The sequence below is a fragment of the Miscanthus floridulus genome, chromosome 1, assembly GCF_019320115.1.
Source record: "Miscanthus floridulus cultivar M001 chromosome 1, ASM1932011v1, whole genome shotgun sequence".
NCBI lineage: Eukaryota > Viridiplantae > Streptophyta > Magnoliopsida > Poales > Poaceae > Miscanthus > Miscanthus floridulus.
The window spans coordinates 194,288,199-194,310,757 of NC_089580.1; the positions used below are offsets into that span (position 1 = coordinate 194,288,199).

Genomic DNA, 22,559 nt, shown 5'->3' on the forward strand with positions numbered 1-22,559 from the left:
GCTAGACTACACAGTTCCATCGAGCACACCCCAAGGGAGAACTCGAAAATCCATATTTTCCTATCAGGATCATAAATGAGAGAATAAAGCTTACAACATTCTTAAATCATTTTTACATCAATTTATTATAGTATCAGAATCTTACCTCAATTTATTATAACAGTGGAATATAACAATATTATCAGAGTTACAGAGGAAGTAGGATTAATTTAATGATATGGTGGAGCATTAACATAGTGGACATTTTTATACAAGAGATGCTAGCAGATTTTACATCTTTTCTTATGAAAACTTTTGTGAGGGTTATAAATAAACACTATGGTCGTAGCATGAAAGGAATCCTCTCTAAGTCCACCAAGAGGTTTCCACACATAAGAGTCAGCTCTAAGTATCCTCCGATCACCTACAACAGGGGAATAAAACTCTGAGTACTCGGTTGTACTAAGCAAAACTTACCTGACAGGAGGAAAATAAAAGACTCCAAGGATATGTAAGGCTATCTGACTTGTGGTTTATTGCATCTGCGAAAGTATTACTAAACGTGCGTCCTTATATTCAATTTTATTAGTGGTCATCATTAGTTCATTAACTAACCATTCGATGTAAGCACCTATGCTACTTTCAAGCAGGTGTTAAGCAATCAGAACTATTTTACCATCTTTCATATTCTAGGTCTTACTATGGTGCTAGACCATAGCCAAGTCATACCGTATCATATGGCGATTCATGAACCAATATATCCTAGCTAGGTACCCCAAAACATACACCCCGCTTGTACCCCAGGCACAAGCAAGACCAACCCACCACTCTCCTATCAAGGGGTCTAGATCCCCATCTAAACTTGGACTCTAAGCCCCCACTCCTGAGTCTCAGACTTAGTGTGGTGCTTAGACCTCCACCATCCCCGCCTCTAATCAATTGGTCCAGAAAGATCTAGAACCCACAATAAGAGAGCAACGAGCCTTCCTGCTCCCATAAGCAAGTATGTTCTCAGGATAATAAGTCTCTAACCTGACTACCATCCACAGCAATGGATGGTCCACAATCGACATAGGCGGAACAAGTGCAATCTGAGCCTCTCTCGAATGCTTTGATGAAGTTTCTTGAAATGCTTTTACAGATGGACATTATGTACGATGATTTCGATGACCTGATGAAGTTTCTTGAAATGCTTTTGCAGATGGATTATTGTGTTAGAGTTTTATATAGAGGAAGTGTTAGGAAAGAAGATGGTATGTTTGAGGATATGGAAGAAGAATTGGAATGGTTTGATGAACCTCCTAGCTTCAACGACCTTTGTGTTTGTTTGAATGCAAAGTTTGGCGGTGATTTCACACTGAAGGGGAGGTTTGATACTGGGAAGACTAGGGCACACTATGTCCTCATGCCCTTGCATGACCCTACTCACTGGTCCTGCTACACTAGGGTGCTCCAAGGTTCTAATGTGCCCATGGCTGAGGTGGTGGTGGAGAATGGATACAGGATGTAGGGTGTTCAGGACGGCCCTTCCATTGATGGTGTTGAAGGCAATGAACAAGAATTAGGGGTCGAAGGAGAAGCAACTCAAGATAACATGGATTTGGACGGTCAGTTGACGCAGGAGCACTTTCATTCAACTATAGTAGGTTGTATAAGTAATGACTTTGATGTGAATGAGTTCGAACGAGAAGAGGAGGAGCGGGAGGAGGAGGACAGGATCGGTGATGTAGTTAGCAGTGATTCAGACGATTCTGATGATGACCAAGGAGGTATAGATGCTATGCCAACACTGGTTGATGCCATGCCAGTACCGGTTCATACTATGCCATTACCAGTACCAACTGAGGTTTTACATGGTATCTAGGCTTAGGGTAGACTAGTCATAGATTTGGCAGCAGATGATACCCCCTATGATTCATGGGCTAGAATTAGCGAAGCGCAGCAGTATGTTCCACCACCACCTTACACAGCAACTAAGTTTGAGCAACTAAGGTCGATGAACGTACCTTTCAGGGGTGTTCTGAACTATAGGGATGTTAGCATGATAGATATGGCAGTTTGTGACACCGGTCTCTAGATGTATAGGAAATCATTGTATGACCATGTGAAAGAAACCCTTAGGAAGGGGATGATATTCAATACAATGTTAGAGATGAAGCTCTTCCTTCAGGACTATGCTATGTACCACCATAGGCCATACACCATCACTCATTCGGACCAGGAGTTGAGGTACCACGTGATATGCAAAAATGGTTGTATGTGGAGGTTAAATGCATGAAAGAGACAGAGTGATGGCAAGTGGAGGATAAGTAAAGTTGTCGAACCCCACACTTGCCTATCAAATAGAGGGAAGGAAAATCATCAATAGCTCACTGCACGTTACCTTGTTTGTCGTATATTGGGGCTCGTTGATGACAATAACAACATTTCGGTGTCTTCTTTACAACAGTCCATATCTAGATTCATTAAGTACGATGTGAAGTATGGAAAGGCTTGGCGTGCTAAGCAAATTGCCCTGGCGATTTGATGGGGTAGTTGGGAGGAAGTGTACAACATGGTGCCCTGCATCTTATGTGCAATGCATTACTACAACCCTGGCTTGAAATGGTTTGTGGACACCAGAGGGATGTGTTTTCGGGACCCATTGAGGCATGTCCTCTATCGTGTGTTCTGGTCGTTCGCGCAAATGAAACATGCATTCTAGTTTTGTCGACCAGTCATACTTGTTGATGGCACTTTCCTGACAAGAAAGTATAGGGGCACCTTGATGATGGTTGCTGCTGTTGATCCTAAGGATCAGATAGTACCCATGGCTTTTGCTTTAGCAGAGGGAGAGAATAATGAATCGTGGTCATGGTTCATGTGGCTTCTACGTGTACAAGTGTTTGGCCCATCTTACACTATATGTTTGATCTTGAACCGTCACCCATGGCTTCTTAATGCTGTAGCTGAGCATATAGATCAGTTCCTACCTCTAGTGCATAGATGGTCCATGAGACACTTTGCCGCTAATTTCTGGCAGCATCAGCAGAAGCAAGAGGTATGTGATAATGTAAAGGCTCTATGTTGTGTATTTATAGAGCACTAGTTCAAGGAGACAAAGAGAGAACTAGACAAGTTGGTAAATGAAGCAGGAAAAGCCTAGTTAGAGACGTAGATGGAATAGAAGGCTCAGTGGGCATTAACATATGACGAGGGGGGTTTCAGGTATGGCATCATGACCACTAACTCCTCAGAATCCTTCAATCGTGTATTCACCGGAGTTTGATCGTTGCATGTGTCTGGAATTGTTGAGTTCTCCTTTCATAAGTGCAATGAATATTTTGTGAAGAGGTGGGAACTTATGCAGAGGAATATAGCTGAGCAGAGGCATTTTGGAAATGCTAGAGCTAAACATTTGAAGGAGGCCGAGGAATTGGCCAAGTAGCACACCGCCTAGCCATATGGACCCCGACGCCATATCTTTAGTGTACGGGACAAGGGTGGCACAAGCTTGGGCGGCGAACATTATGGTGGACGAAACTATTGAGTTGATCTTGAAAAGGTAGAGTGCAGTTGCAACGTCTCTCAGATCATGCATGCCCCTTGCTCTCATATGATCATGGCCTGTAGGGTTCACGAGTACAACTATGAGGATCTACCATTTATGTCACCCTTGTATCTCCGTTCGAACACCGTTAGTATTTGGGAGATGAGCTTTGAGCCATACCTTGACCCGACACAGTGGCCACCTTATAATGGTTATGACTACATGCCGCATCTGGATCTAATGAAGGTAGGGAAGGGTAGGAGGAAGAAGAAGCGACTCAAGGGGGCATGGACGCTATGAGAGGGTACGACAAAGACATGTACGGCAGGGGAGACTTCAACGAGACCTATGGTAGGAATCTTTGCTCCGTTTGCAAAGAATCTAGTCACAAGGCTAGCAGGCATAGAAGACGAGGGCAGCAGGTGCTTTCATATTGTATTCGTATTGCATAACGAGTAGTTCAAATTTTGCAATGCTATATAATGTTAATTTGAATATTGTTAATTTAAATACTCTAAACCTTTGTTTATCAATTTGTAACTGGATGGCCCCTCCCACGCCGCACCAGATATAACCCATCTTGAGGTGGAGTACAATGATCCCCTTCTTCCACCGGACGACGAGGTTTCCAAGAGGCGTTCGAGGGATCCTTACATTCCTGGGACTTAGTTCGTTATGTCAAACTTATGTTGAATGAATATTGTTGTTCAAAACTTGCAAACTCATGAATCAATGAAAATGTTATGTTGCAACTTGTCGTCCATTTATTTGCTTCATATTTGTTTCAACTTGCGCATGGCCGCGGCAGCACTTGTAGTTGTTTACCGCACCGACAGCAGCTCAATTGAGGCTGGTTGGTTTCTATCTGCATCACTGCCGCACTGGGGCTATGGTGCGTCACTGCCGCGACGTGGACTATGGCATGGTAGAACCTAGGCTATGGCATGGCAGAACCAGTGGGCTATGGTGCTGTATTCGAAATAATTTCATTCGATTATGTTCGTTTTAGAAATTCTCAACGCATGATACAAATAGATGGGATCACTTAAGATCGACCATGGGTAATTCGAGTACATGATACATGGGTACAATACATCAATAGTTCAAATGGAATATAAGACAACACAATGGAATTTTTAGTACATAGCTATATTGATCATTAATAAAGCATAGAACCAACAGACGGCGCAATCAAAAACCCTCAGTCAGAAATATACTGAGTAAGCAACTCGTTGTCCGAGTACTAATCCTCAACCACAACCCTGTTGCTGTGGCTAGGCTCACCTACATTGCCCTGATCTGCCTTTCGCCTGTAGTAAGCGGCCTCCGCTTCATCTGCGGCCTAAGACAAGAACGCGTTCTCTTCCTCCTCATTCATGTGGCTAGGCTCACCTGTATTGCTCTCACCTCTGTATCGCCTATCGTAAGTGGCCTCCGCTTCATTTGTGGCCTCTGCGGCCTGAGTGAAGAACGAGTCATTATCCTCCTCCGCCTACAAGCCCACCTCTGCTAGAGCGATGAGCTCGCTCAGTCTGCCAGTGTCGTCCTCAACCTCCTCCGCCTGCAAGCCCGCCTCTGCTAGAGCGATGAGCTCGCTCAGTCTGCTAGTGTCATCCTCAACCTCCTCCGTCTGGAAGCCCACCTCTGCTAGAGCGATGAGCTCGCTCAGTCTGGCAGTGTCATCCTTATCCTCGTCCCTCTCATCATACAACATAATCGGTGATTCAACGGTGCGACCAGCTCGCTTTCTGTGCTCATATAACTTCTTTTCCTTGTACCTTGCACGACCACCTCTACAGCATGTTCCTCGCTGCATCTCATCCCTTCATGTATAAAATACAATCAGTTAGCAATGTGATTATATTACATTTAAAATTAGGCAACGAAAAAAAGGCTTTCGAGCACTCACTGGCACATAATGCAACAACATGCTTGTTCAAGACCTTCATCTGTACTCTTGTCTCCTCCCTTGCCTCCTTCCTTGCCCTCCCCTCCTCTAACGTCATTCGTCTCTCCAATCCCCATTTGTCAAGCCCAACATCGATTGGGTTATAAATATTGCGCTGTCTAGCAAACTCACGCATCTTGTCTTTATGATGTTTAATAAATAGGTTGACGTAGTCAGGTCTATATCTCCTCTTCCATGCAATTACTTGCTTCCCCTTCAGTTCATCTAAGAACTTAGCTTCACTGTCATAACATTCCCACCTGTATTTTCTAGTGCTCTGTTCAAACAAAAAATTATATCATATATGTCTTAGCAAAAGAAACAAAATACGATTTCATGGTTACCACAAAAATAACCAACCTCATCATAGTCAACCATATGGCCGTAATAATGGCCTGTTCTAAGCTCCGAAGGGATTAGACCGTAGTTAGATTTAACACCACATTCACACTTGACTGGAGGTGCTTTGTAAATTAACCTTTCTTTCTTCTTTTGCTTTGCCTTTGGGGGTTCTTCTGGCCATTGGTTCTTAGGACCATACAACCACTCCTTGAAACGACACTTCACCATTGAATACACCTAAATAAGGTGACATCGGTACATGAACACATATAGCTCAACATTTCAACATGTACACTTTGCACTTACTTCATGTTTGTTTGGACACACAAACTCCAATGTATTCTTAGGGTTTATCATAGCTCGATCTCCGCAATCGCACAGAGGAGGTTCCTCGAGTCATCTAATTGTGGCTAAGTGCTTCTCCTTAACCGTCATTGGAGGGGGTTAGGGGGTGGAACCCACGCTCGAAGTGCTCTCATGGATGTCGCCCTCTTCACCAATCGTAAAAAAGGAGGTACCTAGAGTCAAACTTGTCTGCACCGTCGATCCACTGAAAGAAAAAGCACCTCTTATGGGCCTACACAACAAAATTCCAACAAAATATTAGTAACCAAGTAATACAAATGAAGAAAAAATATACGGAAATAATTACTTATATTAAAACGACTGTATGTATAGAAGCAACGAGCCGCTATGTCCGGATGTCTCGATTGAAACACGTCGGTTGGATGACCACAGTCATAGTTAGGGACGGGGAGTTTAGGAGGGACGGGGGCATCTTTGCTAGACTCATCGGGGTATAATTCTCTAGGACGACCCCGTTTTCGCCACAACTGCTCCTGAAACATGTCTTCCATCTAATAAAATGGTTCAAATTAAACATAAATCAAAACAACACAAATTAATGTAAAATATAATCATTTGCATTGCAACTAAAATAATATAACCAACACTTATAGCAACAAAAATATACATGGTAAACATACTTCTAACTAAATAATTAACCTTAACATTGATAAAATTAAACTAATATCTTCCTCCAAACCGTAACCTGTAGTTTCCAAACATAATTTTCCTCCTGACCTTAACTACCATTCATAATATTCCTATCCACCATTCAAACAAAAATAAAAAATACGTCATTATCTTGAACGAGGACGAGGGATGGAGGCGACCGGGGAATGGAAGGGAAGAGAGGGAGGGAGGCGACAATGGAGGGCCAGATGGGCGGCGGGCGCGGTGGCTAGGCGCGGGCGGGCACGGGCAGGTGGGACTGGCCGCGGGGCTTTTATTCGGCTCTGTCGCGCCACGGATCAGGACGCGGCACTACAAGCGCCAAGATCGGTGGCGCGACAGGCCCTGCCACGTCACCAATCAGCATTTTCGGTCGTCGCCACGTCAGCCATCCGCCGCGCCACCATACATGGCACGTCACAAGCTTTTCGCCGCGCCATGGCAATAGGCGCGGCCAAAAGTGTTAGTTTTGAAGAAAAAAACAAACAGTGTTAGATTTAAAATTAGTTTACAAAAAATGTTAAAATTAAAAAAAATCTCCTAGGTCGCACCGCTGCGTCGATTTTGGTTGTTTTCCATTTATGTAATATCGAAACTAGAAATCTTTTCTAGAGCGGTCCAGCTACGACTGTTCTAGGTCGACCTACTTCGATGCTTGACAGAGGCATTGTCTGTATGATTAAACTCTTCTTCTTAATACATGCACTCTTCTCGGACGGTGGAAAGGGTTCGTCCAGGTAGCCTGAAAGACACAAGGCCACCTCCTAGGTCGTACCGTTGCATCGATTTTGGTTGTTTTTTATTTATGTAATATCAAAACTAGAAATCTTTTCTAGAGCGGTCCAGCTACGGCTGTTCTAGGTCGACCTCCTTCGACGCTTGACAGAGGTGTTGTTTGTATGTTTAAACTCTTCTTCTTAATACAATTTTGCGTATCCGAGAAAAAAATCATAGTTCATGGAAGACAAACCTGTTTTTTCTATTATTAGCAAGAGAATATGATGTTTATTTCTTTAAAAATGTGTTTGGTTTGAGGAATGAGTTAGGCTATCATCTACTCATTCCTTACTTTTTTTTGTTCGGTTTATGGAACTAGAATGGAATAGGTTGATGCATCGTCACTTCATTCCTCATAAGCTAATAATTAATATTGGTATGAGGAATGGAGTCATTTCATCAAATTTGAGAAATGAATTCACGATGGATCATTTCATCTAGGATGGAGTGATTCCTCATAACAAACACATCCTACAAAAAGACAATTAAATGCGAAGACTTAGAGGAGCAAAAGGCATATACCATATGGTAGAGATTAGAGAGGAGCAAGCAGGCAAGAGCATCTCTAAGAGACTCTCCATATCCTTCCTAAATTTTAGAATTAGAGATTTTGGTAAAAAAAAACTATCATCCAATAGCTTTTTTAAATGGTTATCCAAATATAGCCGTCTTCTGTTCTGGATTTTTTGCTAGCAAAAAATAGAAGACTAGAATATCTTTCTAGAGTGCGTGAGATATAGAAAAACGGTTGGAGAGTGAAAAAATATAGAAAATGATTTTTATATAAATGGCTCTCCAAATAATAATTTAGAGATTGAGATTTAGAAAGACCGGTGAATACGTTTCTAACTGCTAAATGCTTGCTCACGATCACGCTTGCTCAATCTTTTCCGCGCGTATATATAAAAAAAAACTAAAAGCAGTATACTCTCTAACCTGGATATACTGCAGCGAAGAAGTCCAAGAATTTCGTACACACACAGAAATTGAAAAGGCTTCCAATGAAAAATCCATGGAAGATTCGAGATGTTAATTGCTGCTGTCGAAACGGGCTTTGGCCGAATGTGGTTGGATCAGAACCCGGCCTTAAAAGTGTCCTTACCAAGCACGATTGGGCCGATCAGACAGACAGCCTTTTTTATTTTATTTTCTTGTCTTTCTCGTCTTGCCCTCCGATCCTGTTTTCTTTCTTCTTCCACAGTCTTTTTGTCCCAAAGAAAGAAAGAGTGTTCAATAACGCGCCGTGGCATTATCGTTTTCCTTTCCTTTGCCCTGCTCCAAGCTCTGTCTTTCTTCCTCTTCTTCCTCGGCACGGCCGGAGCTCACCTTTCTTCTCAAGAAAACGCTCGATATAAATTCACACTAGGCCACCCCGTTCGTCGCCATCATTGCAGCAACATTTTTTCTTAGCTTTAGTTTCTTAGCCGTGACCCATTCAGGTATTTGGGTTCGGCACAGTGAATGGGTCACTGACCCATCCCCTTCCTTCTCCAACGGCCGCCACCTCCACTTCGGTCCGCATCTGGAGGATGCGCCGCCGCCGACGGCCGGAGCCCCAGCGGACGCGGCTCCCTCCTCCCCCTTTGTCGGCTCCGAGCCCGCGAGCGCGGCTTCGTCCTCCCCCTCCGTCGGCTCCGAGCCCGCGACCACCGACGCCTCGGCCGCTCCCGAGGAGGCCGCACAGCCGTCGCCCCTGGCCGCGGGGCATGGCCGCGGGTCCGGCTCTGGTGGACGTGCCGCCACCTCCACTTCGGTGCCGTCGCCGACAGGAGCCCCGACACCTGCTGCGTCTTCCTCCGGTGACTCCGTGCGCGCGGACGCCGGAGTGACTCCGTGCGTCTTCCTCTCTCTACAGTGTTTTGCGTCGTCGAGAACGCCGACGCTTTTTTGCCTTCCGAGTTCGATGCTAGGCAAAATGGCTGCCGTGTTTGCGTTCTCCGTTGGACCGTGATTTCGGGACGTAAAACACTGTGTACTATCCATTTTGCGTTTGGGTCGCGGTTTACCTACACCGTTGGAGACAGTCTTAGCCTCTCGTCCCTGATCTACGTACAGAGATCAAGCAACAAGCTAGCCCACCCTTCCATCACCGATGGAGAAGGACGGCGCGCTGAAGCCGGCGGCGGCGGCGGAGGCCACCGCAGCGGAGCCGGAGATGTTGACGGGGACCCATCAGCCGACGTGGGCACAAGCACAGTGGACCAGCATCAAGAGCAAGGCCCGCGGCGCCAGCGAATACGCCATGCTGAGCAGGGGCGGATCCAGAACGGGGCTGAGCTGCTGATTCACGTTCAAAACAGTCTGATCTTGCTTCCTAGGCCTCCTTTTGTCTAATTAAGATCATAGTTTTTAGGCTAAACACCACATATGTTACAGGGGCTATATGGACTCGCCCCGGGCTACAGCCCGAGCCGTGGATCCGCCCCTGATGCTGAGGACCCGCCAGGGCATCTCCATGTTCGGGGAGCCCAAGCTCGGGTCCCCAAGGGAGCATCAGCTAAGGATGAGTCGTCCCAGTCCCAGTAGATCCATGCATGCATGTGTTCTTGATTGATGCCACGGGCGGCAGCAAGCGAGTGTGAACTCTGTTCTTAGTTGTTATTAGTAGGTGGTCTGTCTCTCTGCATTGCATTGGTAGATGTAATTTTGGCTCTGGCGTGCTCAGATCTGCTGGGTCGATGAGTCATGCGGTTTTAATGTTTTATAATGGTTTTTTACTGTCACTGATAGTAGAAGTGAATTTTACCGTAAGGTCCAATTTTTTCAATCTTTGTCTGATGCTGTGATCGTTACCCTGGTTGATTGGATTGGAAGTTCCATTGGAACTCTGTCGATTCATGCTGACTCTCGAGGGAACTATCCAAGGCTCATCTCGCTGAACTAAAAAAACATGGCTCACAAGTTTCGTCAAATTTCGTGTAGGCATACCAGTAATCTGCTGTAACAGTATGATTTCGTGTAGACCTAGGCATATCAGTAATCTGCTGTAACAGTATGATTTCGTGTAGACCTAGGCATATCAGTAATCTGCTGTAACAGTATGACAGAATACAACGAGAACCCAGACAATGGCCCCTTCTGAAACTGGCTAAAAAACACGGTTCTGACTGAATTGTTGTGAGAGAAAAATACTGTTCCGGCTGAAAAAAGAAGCCGAACAAGCCAAACAATGCCAATGCGTCAAAGACAGGAATTACACGCGCACGATCAAATCCGAGACCATTTTGAATCGAGCATATGATTTCAGTGTTCATGAAGTTTGTCAGGGATTAAATACATCACTGAGCTGAGAAACAAATAATGAATGGCGATGTGTCAGTGGGGTGATCAGCCTATGCAAATCTACACCAACAGGAGGGGTTGCCTTTCACGGTTTCACCCCCAACAATTTCTAACTCCTACACTAAATTATTAGCACATTGTTAACGGGGAACATTCACTAGGCCTATCAGCTGTCAGATTGTTAAATATGTGAGCTACTACAACAAACAAGGCCCACCAACACAAGCAGCTGGAGATTTGCCTCCAGCTGCGGCCAGGAACTCGAAAACTAGAACATGTCAATAATGGTTAAATTTCTTTCTGTGGCGGCTGTAATCCGAGACGTATCTGAATGTCTGCCCACAGTCAGGAGCTGAGCACTTATATGGCCGCTCTCCTGTGTGCACCCTGATATGTTCAGTCTGAGCCCATAGCCACTTGAAAGTCATTTCACATCCTTCCCAGGGGCATTTAAATGGCCTCATCTCGCTGTGGACGCACTGATGACGCTTCAAGTATTTGTGTGAGCTGAAACGCTTGCCACATGACTCATCAGTGCAAATATTGCGCTTGTGGGCATTAAGTTCAGCCCTAGTCTCAAATGTCATATCACACAGATCAATATCACACTGAAATGATCCCACTGTTTTTGTCCTCTTACCCCTTTTAGCAGAAGAAGCTTCAGCTGTCCTGCTCCATTCCAACTCTTCAACTACCGCAGGTTTAGTCCTTGGCCTCAAGCTCTCACAGGGAGAGCGGACGAAACTCGAATGACTTTGTGAACTATCAGTATTTGACTGAGGAATCCCTCTTCCTTTTGTGTTTGCGTCTAACATAGCATATGATATCTGTTCTATTTGAACTCCCGATGCATCTAGACACAACATCTGACAAATCAACTTGTTTATCATCTTTTGCTGCTCCCAAAGTTGTGTCTGTTTCCACCACCTCTACAGCTCTGACATCTGTAACATCATCTGCAGAGGGCTCATTGCTAGCCAGTGTCATTAGTGTCAAGGAAGCTTTGCCAACCTCATCTTTACCAGGAGCATCTGTTGCCTTGGACTCCTCAGCCAGAGCTCCAAGTAAAATATCGAAAGTATCTGATCCAGTGTCGACAGATTTTCCCTCATGTCCACGGACTGCAGCCATGGAAGCAACTTGGGTGTCCTCTAAGATGTAGAAATCTATATGCGGAGATTCATCATGCTTTAAGTTAGCAGGATTATTGCTCTGCTGCTCAATGGCCTTGACAGAAGAATGGCTGCCATCAACCTGCGGCTCATCACTCATCAAATCAGGTGGAACTGACAAAGGCTGAGTTGAAGCAGGAACATCAGCTGAACCAAGGCAGCCGAAGATTAAACTGCATTGTCTATCAGCACTGGGTATCTCATTAAAGCTTGAATTTAGTTTCACTGGACCAGTACCCAGATCATGAGTCTCCAATTGATTATCTATTGCAGATTTAATAGTTTTTGTTCCAGTATTAGAACAGTAGGATGTCTTAGCACAGCACTCATTTTCAAGGGATGCTGACACAGTGTCCCCACGCTTTCCTTCTGATACAGCCAAACCTTCTATCAGGTGTGAATCAACTGCCGTCATGTTGGGATTGTTGCGAAGCCCCATCTTCTCTTGATCTTGTTGAACTTGCAAACATTCATCTCTGCTCCGTAAAGTAACATCCTGAGATTCTAAGCAGTCATTGCTTACACAGTTTATGCTTCCTTCCACAGAGGTACTTTCATCATTAAGGAAATGTCGAACAGAAAAGGCTGGCGAACTGCTCAACTCAGTTGACTGTATACATCCTTGATATCTAGTTACTTCAACTGGTGAGGTAAGTGGAGGCGAATCCAGGGAACCTGATGAACAAATGGAGTCATTACACGTGCTAACACTAACTGGAACCTCACGGACTTGATGCATCATAGGATATTCAGCAACAGCAATAGGAATATTAACAAGACAATGTCTTCCATGGTCATTCTCCTTGGAGCATGAAGGCTTATCACAATCTCGCAGTCCACCTGGTTGCTCAAGGCCACTTTGTCGATAAGTATGCTGTCTACTGTCATCCTCACAGACATTTCCATTAGTGACTATCCCTGTCTTCACTCCAGGCTTAAGTTCCTCAGGAGTTGCTGTTGCACTAGAACTCCTAGTAATACCAATAACTGTGTATGGAGTTCGTGCTCTTTTGCAAAGCCACTTAAGATTAGGAACAACCGAAACAGGCGAAGGGCAGGAAAACAATCCCCCAAATGACAAAGGAGATTGTTCTTGATTTTCGGATTTCTCTTTCCTGAGTTTGGCAGAATATTTCAGGTTTAGACCCATCTGTGACGTCCAGTCTCTTCCATCTTCCTCATGCCCCTCGTCATCAATTGAAATGTTGATTAGATGTAAATCAGACTTGGATGCATTTGCAAGTGGAATGTCTGTACAATCAAATTGGAACTCAATTTCCTCGGCTATTGATATTGCAAGCGCTTTTAGTTTGACAAAGTCTGCAGAAATCAAATAGAAATACCTTAAGATCAGTGGAAACCTCAGGTGACATGGAAAGTAAAACAAAAGATAAGCATATTTGATTTAAATCATGATTTAGAACAATGATTTCAATTGCTATTTTCAGGAGTAGGCCCAACTAGGGATTATCAACATGCATCTGTGAAAGGCACCTTAATGCTCTGATGCAATTCTAAACTACAATGGTATTCCCTCTGTCCCGAACTGTATGCCATTTTAACTTTTTGAGTAACATTTCACTTAAACATGAATATAACAGTATAAACCCAGTGATTGTAAGCTAACAGGTCAATATTTCTTTTGGGGCAACCGAAATAAGATGGAGCTATAATTATTAGATACAGTGAACATATGTAATCTGTCAATTATAATACAGTGAATTGAGTTCAGCTGCCTAACATCAGCGACACTGAGCCAAATTAAGAGTTCAATAATCAAGTTGTCTATGAACAAGTCCATGTTGTTCCATCTTTATTGTATTTCCTTTGTTGGTTTTCGCTGATTCGCACTAGAAAGAAGGTAAGTTGGTCTCATCCACAAAGCCAAAAGGGCACATTAGTTTCCACAATCCAGTTTCATGCATAAAGTATAGTTTTTCATTAAAAACGTAATCTATTATTGATACCTAAAGGTATGTTCCAAAGATAGAATGTGTGGGTTAGAATGGCCTGCATATAAAAAAACAAAATGTTTGCATATAAACATGACCAACATGTCTAGTGAAAAGGCTAGCAGCTAATTACTTATTTTGTATCAAGTATGCAGGATCACAAGAGCATCCACCAGCAGTCAAATAGAGTATGAAGACGATAGAAGTTTCTTTATAACCTACCTGAGTGGCAAATAATGAGAGCATGGACACCCCCTTTGCCCTCGAGTAACTTTTCAATCTCAAGGGCATGCTGCAGGCAAAAGATCCGGGGCCGTGCAAATGTACAACTTGTATTCCAGTTAATAGTGCCATCAGAACTTTCTGCAGTTTGCGCATCACTGTCATATTTGCCTGTTTGTTCACTTACTTCTGGGCCAAGACTGTTCTCAGGAATCTTATTCTCAGATTTTTCCCTGTCACTACATGAATGGAGAATATTTTCACTTCTGCAAGAATGCGAAATATCGCTATGTTGTAGCACATGCCCATTAGGTTCATTCTCCCTTAAACGAACATCTTTATGTGAATTTACATTCTGATGACTGATGTTAGTCTGCCCCAAAGTAGTAGCCAGACATTGCTGTTCCGCAGGCCAGGATGATCTATTGGGAACAAATGAACATCCTGATACATATGCAAAAGCATGTGTCAAGGTTCCATAAGAATCTTCATATACAAGAAATACTACAGATCAATAAATGGAAATCAGTAAATTCTAGAATGATTTTAAAAAAGGCTGCAGCACAGGGTTCCACCATTACATCAGAAAAGGCACAGTTTTTATCAAGTAGCAAGGTTAAGACAGTAAACCCTTGCGTATAAAATCAGGTTAAAAATTTACAATGTATATGGTAAGATAAGAAATGCCATTGTTAATGAGCTTAGTGATAAACTATTTCTGAAAATAGCCTATTCTGATTGTTCAAAAAACATGCCTGCAGATCACATCACTCTTCACCAAACATTTATTGCAGCCAGACTCTCATCCACAAGCACTTCATAATGGCCAATGAACCAACCATCATGAGTTCATGACCATCACCATACATGTTCAATAAAAAAAATAGTTTAGATTCGGGTGTCCAAAAACAAAAGGTTCTCTCCCAACCATAACTTTTCTCTAAATTAGACAAAAAGAGCATTTGCAAATTTGCCCTAATATGAAGGGCTATTGTGAAACTGACGTTACAAAAGGCACAATTGCAAATTTGCTATTAAAAATCTGTTGGACCCAACATAGATTGGACTAACACCGATCAGCTGGAGGTTTTTGCGTAAACTACAATAGGAGCACCCCTGGCCAATTTTAGTAAACTTGCAGTCCAGCATCACACTGTTCCTTCCTAAACCATCAAGACTATCACAAAACAAAAGCACACATATTACTAACATGATAATAGTATAATTTGAAGGTTCCTGATGATGCGCAAGTTCACCCTCCACCTATTGCTACTGCTTCACGGTGATGCGCAAGTTCAAGATGTGGCCACCCATCCAACAAAATAGCCCGAGTCACCCATCCCTACCCATTCGTCTGTCCCTATTGCTCCACCCATCCCTGCTCAAGATGCGGCAACGGAGCGGCGCCACTACAAACAGGATGGACCCAAGCCACAACTGCACCTCCTTGCTGCAACCCTCTCTGTTTCGATGTAGAGAGGATGAAGGGATTTGAGGATATAGCCATCTAGGGTTCTTGGGTTGTGAATAGTGGAACGAGTTCAATAAAGGAAAGAGTCAGCCATACAGGCTATGGCCAAAAATCAAAATAGCCTTTCCATGTAGCATGAATTATATTTTGCCCTTGGTTTCCAAAAGAAAGTGTCAAACTGAAGAAACAAAGGGCCGATTTCAGTGGCAAATTTGTAATTTGTAGTTTAAAAATCAAATCCAAGGTTGGGGCTTAATGTAGCACAAATTTACTATTTGTAAAACAAAAAATCAAGAAAAATGGCATGCGTCAATGAAATTTGTTGGAAATAATCCTGTGTCTAGGTTCATAGCCTTTACTTTAGCTAAATTTCAGCATCAAGTAATAGGCTGTTTATTTGGGTAATATTCTGCATTAATTAGGAGGCTATCACAGCCACAAATGTAGCTCTCAGCACTGTATAAAGCTAGGCGGAAAACCAGAAAAGGCTAAGTCATTCCAGGATTTCCAGCCACCAAGCCTAAGTCATTCCAGCTACCAAACCCACTGTGTTTGTTTGTGTGTGTGTCCCTGGTGATATGTTTAGGGGCTATTTGCCTTTCAAAATTTCCATCACAATATTGTAAGACATAATCTGCTGCTCCCAAATTCTCTCTTTGCTGCAGACTAGGATTAGATTTTGGTCAGCATGGTTGTCCCCTCCCTAGTGCTGTAGCTTGTAAGGCAATAGGCCATCTAGTACTTGTAGTTGGTAGAAGTACATCAGCCATGTCTTGGTAGTGGGCTGATCTAAGCCAATGTACTAGTAGTACTTAAGAGTAGGTAGTTGGTATACACCATACCTCTCTGTACCTGATAGAGGTACTAGCTCATGTATATATACTATGCCAATGCAAAGAGGAAAGGCAGTTCAGTTTGCCACATTCAGAGTTTCATAGCTGCTGCTGCAGCTCGAGCAGTGTGTGTGTGTGTGCTGTGCCCACCTCTTCTTCTACCTCTAGCCATAGTGAGTGTGTGGATGTGCTAGTAAGCTAATTGCTTACCTGTGCAGGGCAGCAAGGGACCAACAAGTGGTATCAGAGCACAAGGTGCTCAGGCTGCGCAAAGCGCTCTACGGGCTCCGGCAGGCCCCACGGGCGTGGAACGCCAAGCTCGACGCCACTTTGGGCGAGCTCGGGTTCACCCGCTGCGCTACGGAGCACGCATTCTACACGCGGCGACGGGGGAAGGAGGAGCTCGTTGTCGGCGTGTACGTGGATGACTTAATCGTCACCAGAGCGCAAGCAGAGGACATCAACGGTTTCAAGCGCGAGATGGCGGCTCGTTTCAAGATGAGCGATCTCGGAGCGCTCTCCTACTACCTCGGCATCGAGGTGAGGCAGGGGAAGCAGAGCATCTCCCTAGGTCAGCGCGCCTACGTGGAGAAGCTGCTGGAGCGCGGCGGCATGGCGGAGTGCAAGTCGTGCGCGACTCCAATGGAAGAGCAGTTGAAGCTGTCCAAGCACAGCACGGCGGCGAAGGTGGACGCGACGGCTACGGAGCATCGTCGGCGGGCTGCGCTACCTCACGCACACTCGGCCGAACATCGCATTCGCGGTCAGGTACGTTAGCCGCTTCATGGAGGACCCGCGCGAAGATCACTGGACGGCGGTGAAGAGGCTGCTGCGCTACATCAAGGGGACGCTCGATCAAGCAATCATCTTCCCCAAGCTCGACGGCAAGGGTGGGTTGCGCCTCACGGTCTTCAGTGAGGCACCCCCCAAAACAGAGAAAGGTGAGCTGGAGCTCACTGTCTTCAGTGATGCGGACATGGCGGGCGACATTGATGGGCGACGGAGCACCTCCGGCGTGCTCGTCTTCCTTGGAGCGGCCCCCATTGCTTGGCAGTCGCTGAAGCAAAAGATCGTGGAGTTGTCGACGTGTGAGGCGGAGTACGTCGTAGCGGCCACGGCGGCGTGCCAGGCTGTCTGGCTGCGCCGGCTGCTAGGCGAGCTGACCGGCGAGGAAGCTCACCCGCCAGCTCTGATGGTGGACAACCAGCCCGCCATCGCCCTCGCCAAGAACCCTGTCCTCCACGACCGGAGCAAGCACATTGACATCAAGGTCCATTTCCTCCGGGACTGCGTCGATGGAGGGCAGATTGTCATCGAGTTTGTCGAGACCGGCAGACAGCTCGCTGACATCCTCACCAAGTCACTCGGGCGCCTACGGTTCATGGAGCTGAGGAAGATGATTGGCATGGATGAGGTCAAGGCTTCGGGTTGGCAGCAGGATTAGGGGAAGAATTGTAAGACATAATCTGCTGCTCCCAAATTCTCTCTTTGCTGCAGATTAGGATTAGATTTTGGTCAGCATGGCTGTCCCCTCCCTAGTGCTGTAGCTGGTAAGGCAATAAGCCATCTAGTACTTGTAGTTGGTAGAAGTACATCAGCCATGTCTTGGTAGTGGGCTGATCTAAGCCAATGTACTAGTAGTACTTACGAGTAGGTAGTTAGTATACACCATACCTCTCTGTACCTGATGGAGGTACTAGCTCATGTATATATACTATGCCAATGCAAAGAGAAAAGGCAGTTCAGTTTGCCACATTCAGAGTTTCAGAGCTGCTGCTGCAGCTCGAGCAGTGTGTGTGTGTGTTGTGCTCACCTCTTCTTCTACCTCTAGCCATAGTGAGTGTGTGGGTGTGCTGGTAGGCTAATTGCTTACCTGTGCAGGGCAGCAAGGGACCAACAAATATATGATAAAATGACATGCATCAATGAAATTTCTACCTTAGCTCCGATATATATAAACAAAAAAACAAAACATCGGAATCGGAAGCTAAGAAAGGCATACCAAAATTACTGTCAGCAGGACAGCATGGAATTGTATTTGAACAATTATCTTTTTCAGAACTCATCTTGTATCTACTCGTATGAGCAAGGGAAATCCCTTCCGATGCTTCTCTGGTAGTCTGCAGAATTGTCATGAATGGATAGCCAAGAATTCCACAAGCAACACAGGTCAATGAACCAGAATCAATGCTCAAATCAAAAGGTAGGTCATCCTCATCATCTGTATCAGCATTGGCCTTGTCCACGGAAGCATATGTGTCAGATGATTTGCTATTCCCAGAAGTAAATTTAGTTTGTGCGCCTATCATATGTCCACTGCCATCAGAGTTGTTATCTTTGGGGCCACGCTCACTAGATTCAATTCTGAAACCATCCTCAGACTTCTTCTCAGGAGCTTTTGAGCCAGAAGAACAGGAATGTAAAGAAGTCGAAGATGGTAACAAGTCAGGCTCCCAGAGCACAACATGACTAATCGATTTCTTTTCCAGGAAAGAACACAAAAGCTTGTTTTCGCTAATCATGTCCTGCAAGAATTCCTGCTTCACCAGCAGTTCTCTTTCTTCTTTTCTTCGATCTCTCAAGCGAGAAGTTCGAATTCCAGACAATACATTCGGGGTTCTGAAATTAAAATGAACTACCAGATTCAAAGTGCAGAAAACAATAAGCATTGGTGCTCTGATGGTTGTAACATGGTCACTAAAAAAACTAGGTAAGCATAAACAATTCAAATCAAAATTTATCTTTTTAATTTCTGAAAATATGTAGAAGCATCAATGCCAGATTTCTAGGGACTCTAGCAATACCAACTTCAGTGTGTACTCTAATCTCAGGAAGCTAGCAATTTCAGTGGCTTCCCTGTTTCCTAATTCTCTTTTTTTCCCTAATTCATAATATCTTCAATCCTGGTTTTTCTGTTGATGTTAACAAACAATGGAGGTCCAAATATTTCTTCATAGGGAATGACTGATAAATGCCCAAAAGAATCATTCTGAACCAAAACAAATTTAAGAGCAAATCTTATTCAATACACAATTACACAGGCCATCTTAAAGCACTAACTATATAGTGGTGTGTGTGTGTTTGCTGGAGCTCATTGATACTGTAAATTGAATCATATTACACGGACTAGCAGTTCATACTGTAATTCACTGAAGGCTGCTGTGATTGTAAACTACATTCAGGCACCCCATGCCTTCAACATGTACAAAACAAAGCACATAAGCCAGACATAACAAATAATCTAATCCTATAGCAACTAGCTCCACCAGTCACCATGTCACGAACTTGCTATTTTGTTAGCAAGTACTTTTGCCTGAAAGTTTACCTGGTTATAAAAGAAACTGCTAGCAAGTACAGAAGCTGCTGATGAGAGAGCATCGGAAGATAATTCATCACAGCCCTTCGTACAGCAGCCTCTTTAGCAAATTTTAACCATTGCGGAGTTGCAAAGTTGGCAGCTTCACCACAATTAAATCCTACATTGTATGGGTCCAGACAATAAGAACTGTTAGTCAAATGGACAGGCCAAAAAATAAATAAAGTAACGCATGTCCTGAACACCAGACGATGCTTGTGCAAACATGTAGATAGTCAAATATAGTTGAACAAAACAAATTATTTGTTTGTATGCTTGTTTAGTCTTGTATATAAATGAAGCCCTCAAGTGGAAAGGATATCTATTAGGAAAAACTATGAACGTAATAACAGGCAACAAGGGTACAGTCAGCCATTAATCATTATTGAAACATTAAAGCGGTATTTCAGTCTATCCTTAATTGCACATGAGAACTATTCTGTCAGCAGGCAAAACAAGCAATCTAGCTTCAGCGAGGAGAAGACCAGTAACATCAAATTGATCATTACTATACATATCATCTCAAGCACCCTCAGTTTGTTATATGACTGATGAGGGGACAGGGGAGCACTGATCCGTTAAGGATTGTCCATGAAACCATTATTATTGTGTTTTCCAAATAGTTTCTTTATACTGCTCATACCATAAAAGTGAAAATCTAGCAAAGCTGGAACAAACATAGTTAGCAAATAGCATATCATAATCAATTCAATAAAGTCATGCCAAAAAGGCATCATGAGTTCAATGGCATAACTAACCATGACTAAACCCAATGTGGTAGGCCCTTGGGAATGTCACCACAAACTCTCCAGGATATTGTACTAATCTGAAACAGTACACATCGGCAAAGAATTTCATAAGAATCTGATGTCTTAATATCATAAACATTTGACCCAATGGAAACACTGGCCATTTCAGAGCTTGTACCTACAGCAGGGCACACCACGGGCTACAAGAACATCTGGGGACATCAATGTTGTCTTCTCCCCAAGCACTGCTAACGATGCTGCATGGATTAACAGTTGGAATTTATTGAACCTGCTAAACCGGAACCAAAACATGCAGATGACAAACATGAGAAAACGACAAATACCAAGGCGGTCAGGGTTTCCTCCATATCCATGCACACGGATAACTTCCTCTAGCTCTGAGGCTCGGTTCCCAGGGACTGCATACCATGTCTTGGGTGCACCGGTGTGAAGGAAGTTGAGACTGTGCAACTCATGATCTTCTACATGCCATGCAAACCAACTAAAGAGCATCCCGATGTACACCATTGGCGAGGTAACCCCAGGAACATCATCTGGCATGAATCGCGTGAGCGAACCAGGAGCCCGCGCAATCGCCTGGAGATTCCATGGGCTTCCAGACAGCCGCCACCCAGAACCTTTCTCCCCCTCTTCCACCTGATCGCTCTCTCGGCTCCGCTTCTTGTGCCGCCGGGACTGTTTTGGGGCGGCAAAGCCAGAGCCCGGAACGTCATTCGCATACTCGATATAGATAGGCCGGTCTGCCGACGCCTTCCAGAAGAGGGATTCCACCTCTAGTGGAGTTGGCTCGCGAAGCCCAGCGAGGTGGATCTTGGAGAAGGCGCGGGACTTGGCCTCAAACTGGTCGAGCGTGTACTGCTCGCCGCTCTGCCACACCTGCTGGAGCACCTGCGGAGGCGGGCGCCCACGCCGCGGCGTGCCAAGCTCCTGGTGACGGGTCGTGAACACAGCGGCGGGTTCCGACAGCGAGGGACCAGTGGTGGAGGAGCCGGAGGCAGTGGTGGGGTTGGCGGCGGCTTCAGAGGAGGAGACGAGGGAGCGGTTGAGGTGCGCGAAGACGAAGCGGCGGGAGGGGCGCGGGTAGGGCGGGATGACCTTGCAGATGCCGTAGGCTGCGGCCTCGCGCTCCACGCGGGAGAGGAAGGCGATGGGGTCGGCGAACTCCGACTCCGTGGGGCGGTACTCCGGGGCGCGCGGGAGGCCGCGGAGCCACGCCGGCACCGTGGGTTCTCCGGAACCGCCCGTCGCCACCGCCGGCGGAGGCGACATCGGCGCTCTAGGGTTTTGGGAGCCGGCGACGGGAAGCGGAGGTGTGGAGGAGCATTTGGGGGGGGTTGAGGGGAGGGGGGGACGGAACTGTGGGCTGGGCGTGCTGGATTGCCTGCGGAGACGGTGGGATGTGTGTGGGCGTGAGAATCGCCGTGGGGGCCGATGCGCGCGGTGTGGAGTAGGCGGTTACCCGGCACGGAGGCGTGGTCGGCGGCACGTGGGAGGGGAACGCGTCCCAGTGCACTGTGCACAGCCCACAGGCGGTTGCTGCTGCCGTTTGGTTGCGCTGCTCGCCCTGCAAACCGTCTTCCTTTCTAGGAGTACGGAGTAGTTTGACATGTCAAGGACAACCGTCTTCCTCCTTTCGAAAAGACCGCGCGTCCGCGCCGATTCGTGTCAGATGACGCCTCCTCCTACGAAGTTCCGTCGTTCTCCGATGTTATTCTACTGTGTGACGACGACGGTACAGTGTCACTGCTAAGCCAAGAGCAAGTACGAGGTTTTGGATCTTGAAAATGTGTGATTATTTTTTTTTGGCATGATTACCTTTGCTAGCATGAATTTAAGGTTGTGTTTGCGAAATATAATCACAAATGAGGTGGGGTAGTGAAACTGATGGTTTATCCACCGTATATCATTAAATG

The 22,559-nt window shown here is 45.2% G+C and overlaps 1 protein-coding gene and 1 pseudogene across 1 annotated transcript; one reads left to right on the top strand and one right to left on the bottom strand.

The window, feature by feature from the left end:
• The first annotated feature begins 8,651 nt into the window (after window positions 1-8,651).
• LOC136507670 (uncharacterized) lies at window positions 8,652-10,115 on the top strand (annotated as a pseudogene).
• A 696-nt stretch (window positions 10,116-10,811) lies between these two features.
• Window positions 10,812-22,167, bottom strand: LOC136552834 (probable lysine-specific demethylase SE14). The gene is given in 8 exon segments (XM_066544410.1): window positions 10,812-11,650; window positions 11,652-13,363; window positions 14,218-14,661; window positions 18,524-19,140; window positions 19,847-19,997; window positions 20,635-20,702; window positions 20,804-20,882; window positions 20,970-22,167. Coding segments are annotated over 8 exon segments (4,518 nt in total). The 5' UTR covers window positions 21,916-22,167; the 3' UTR covers window positions 10,812-11,149.
• Window positions 22,168-22,559: the final 392 nt, after the last annotated feature.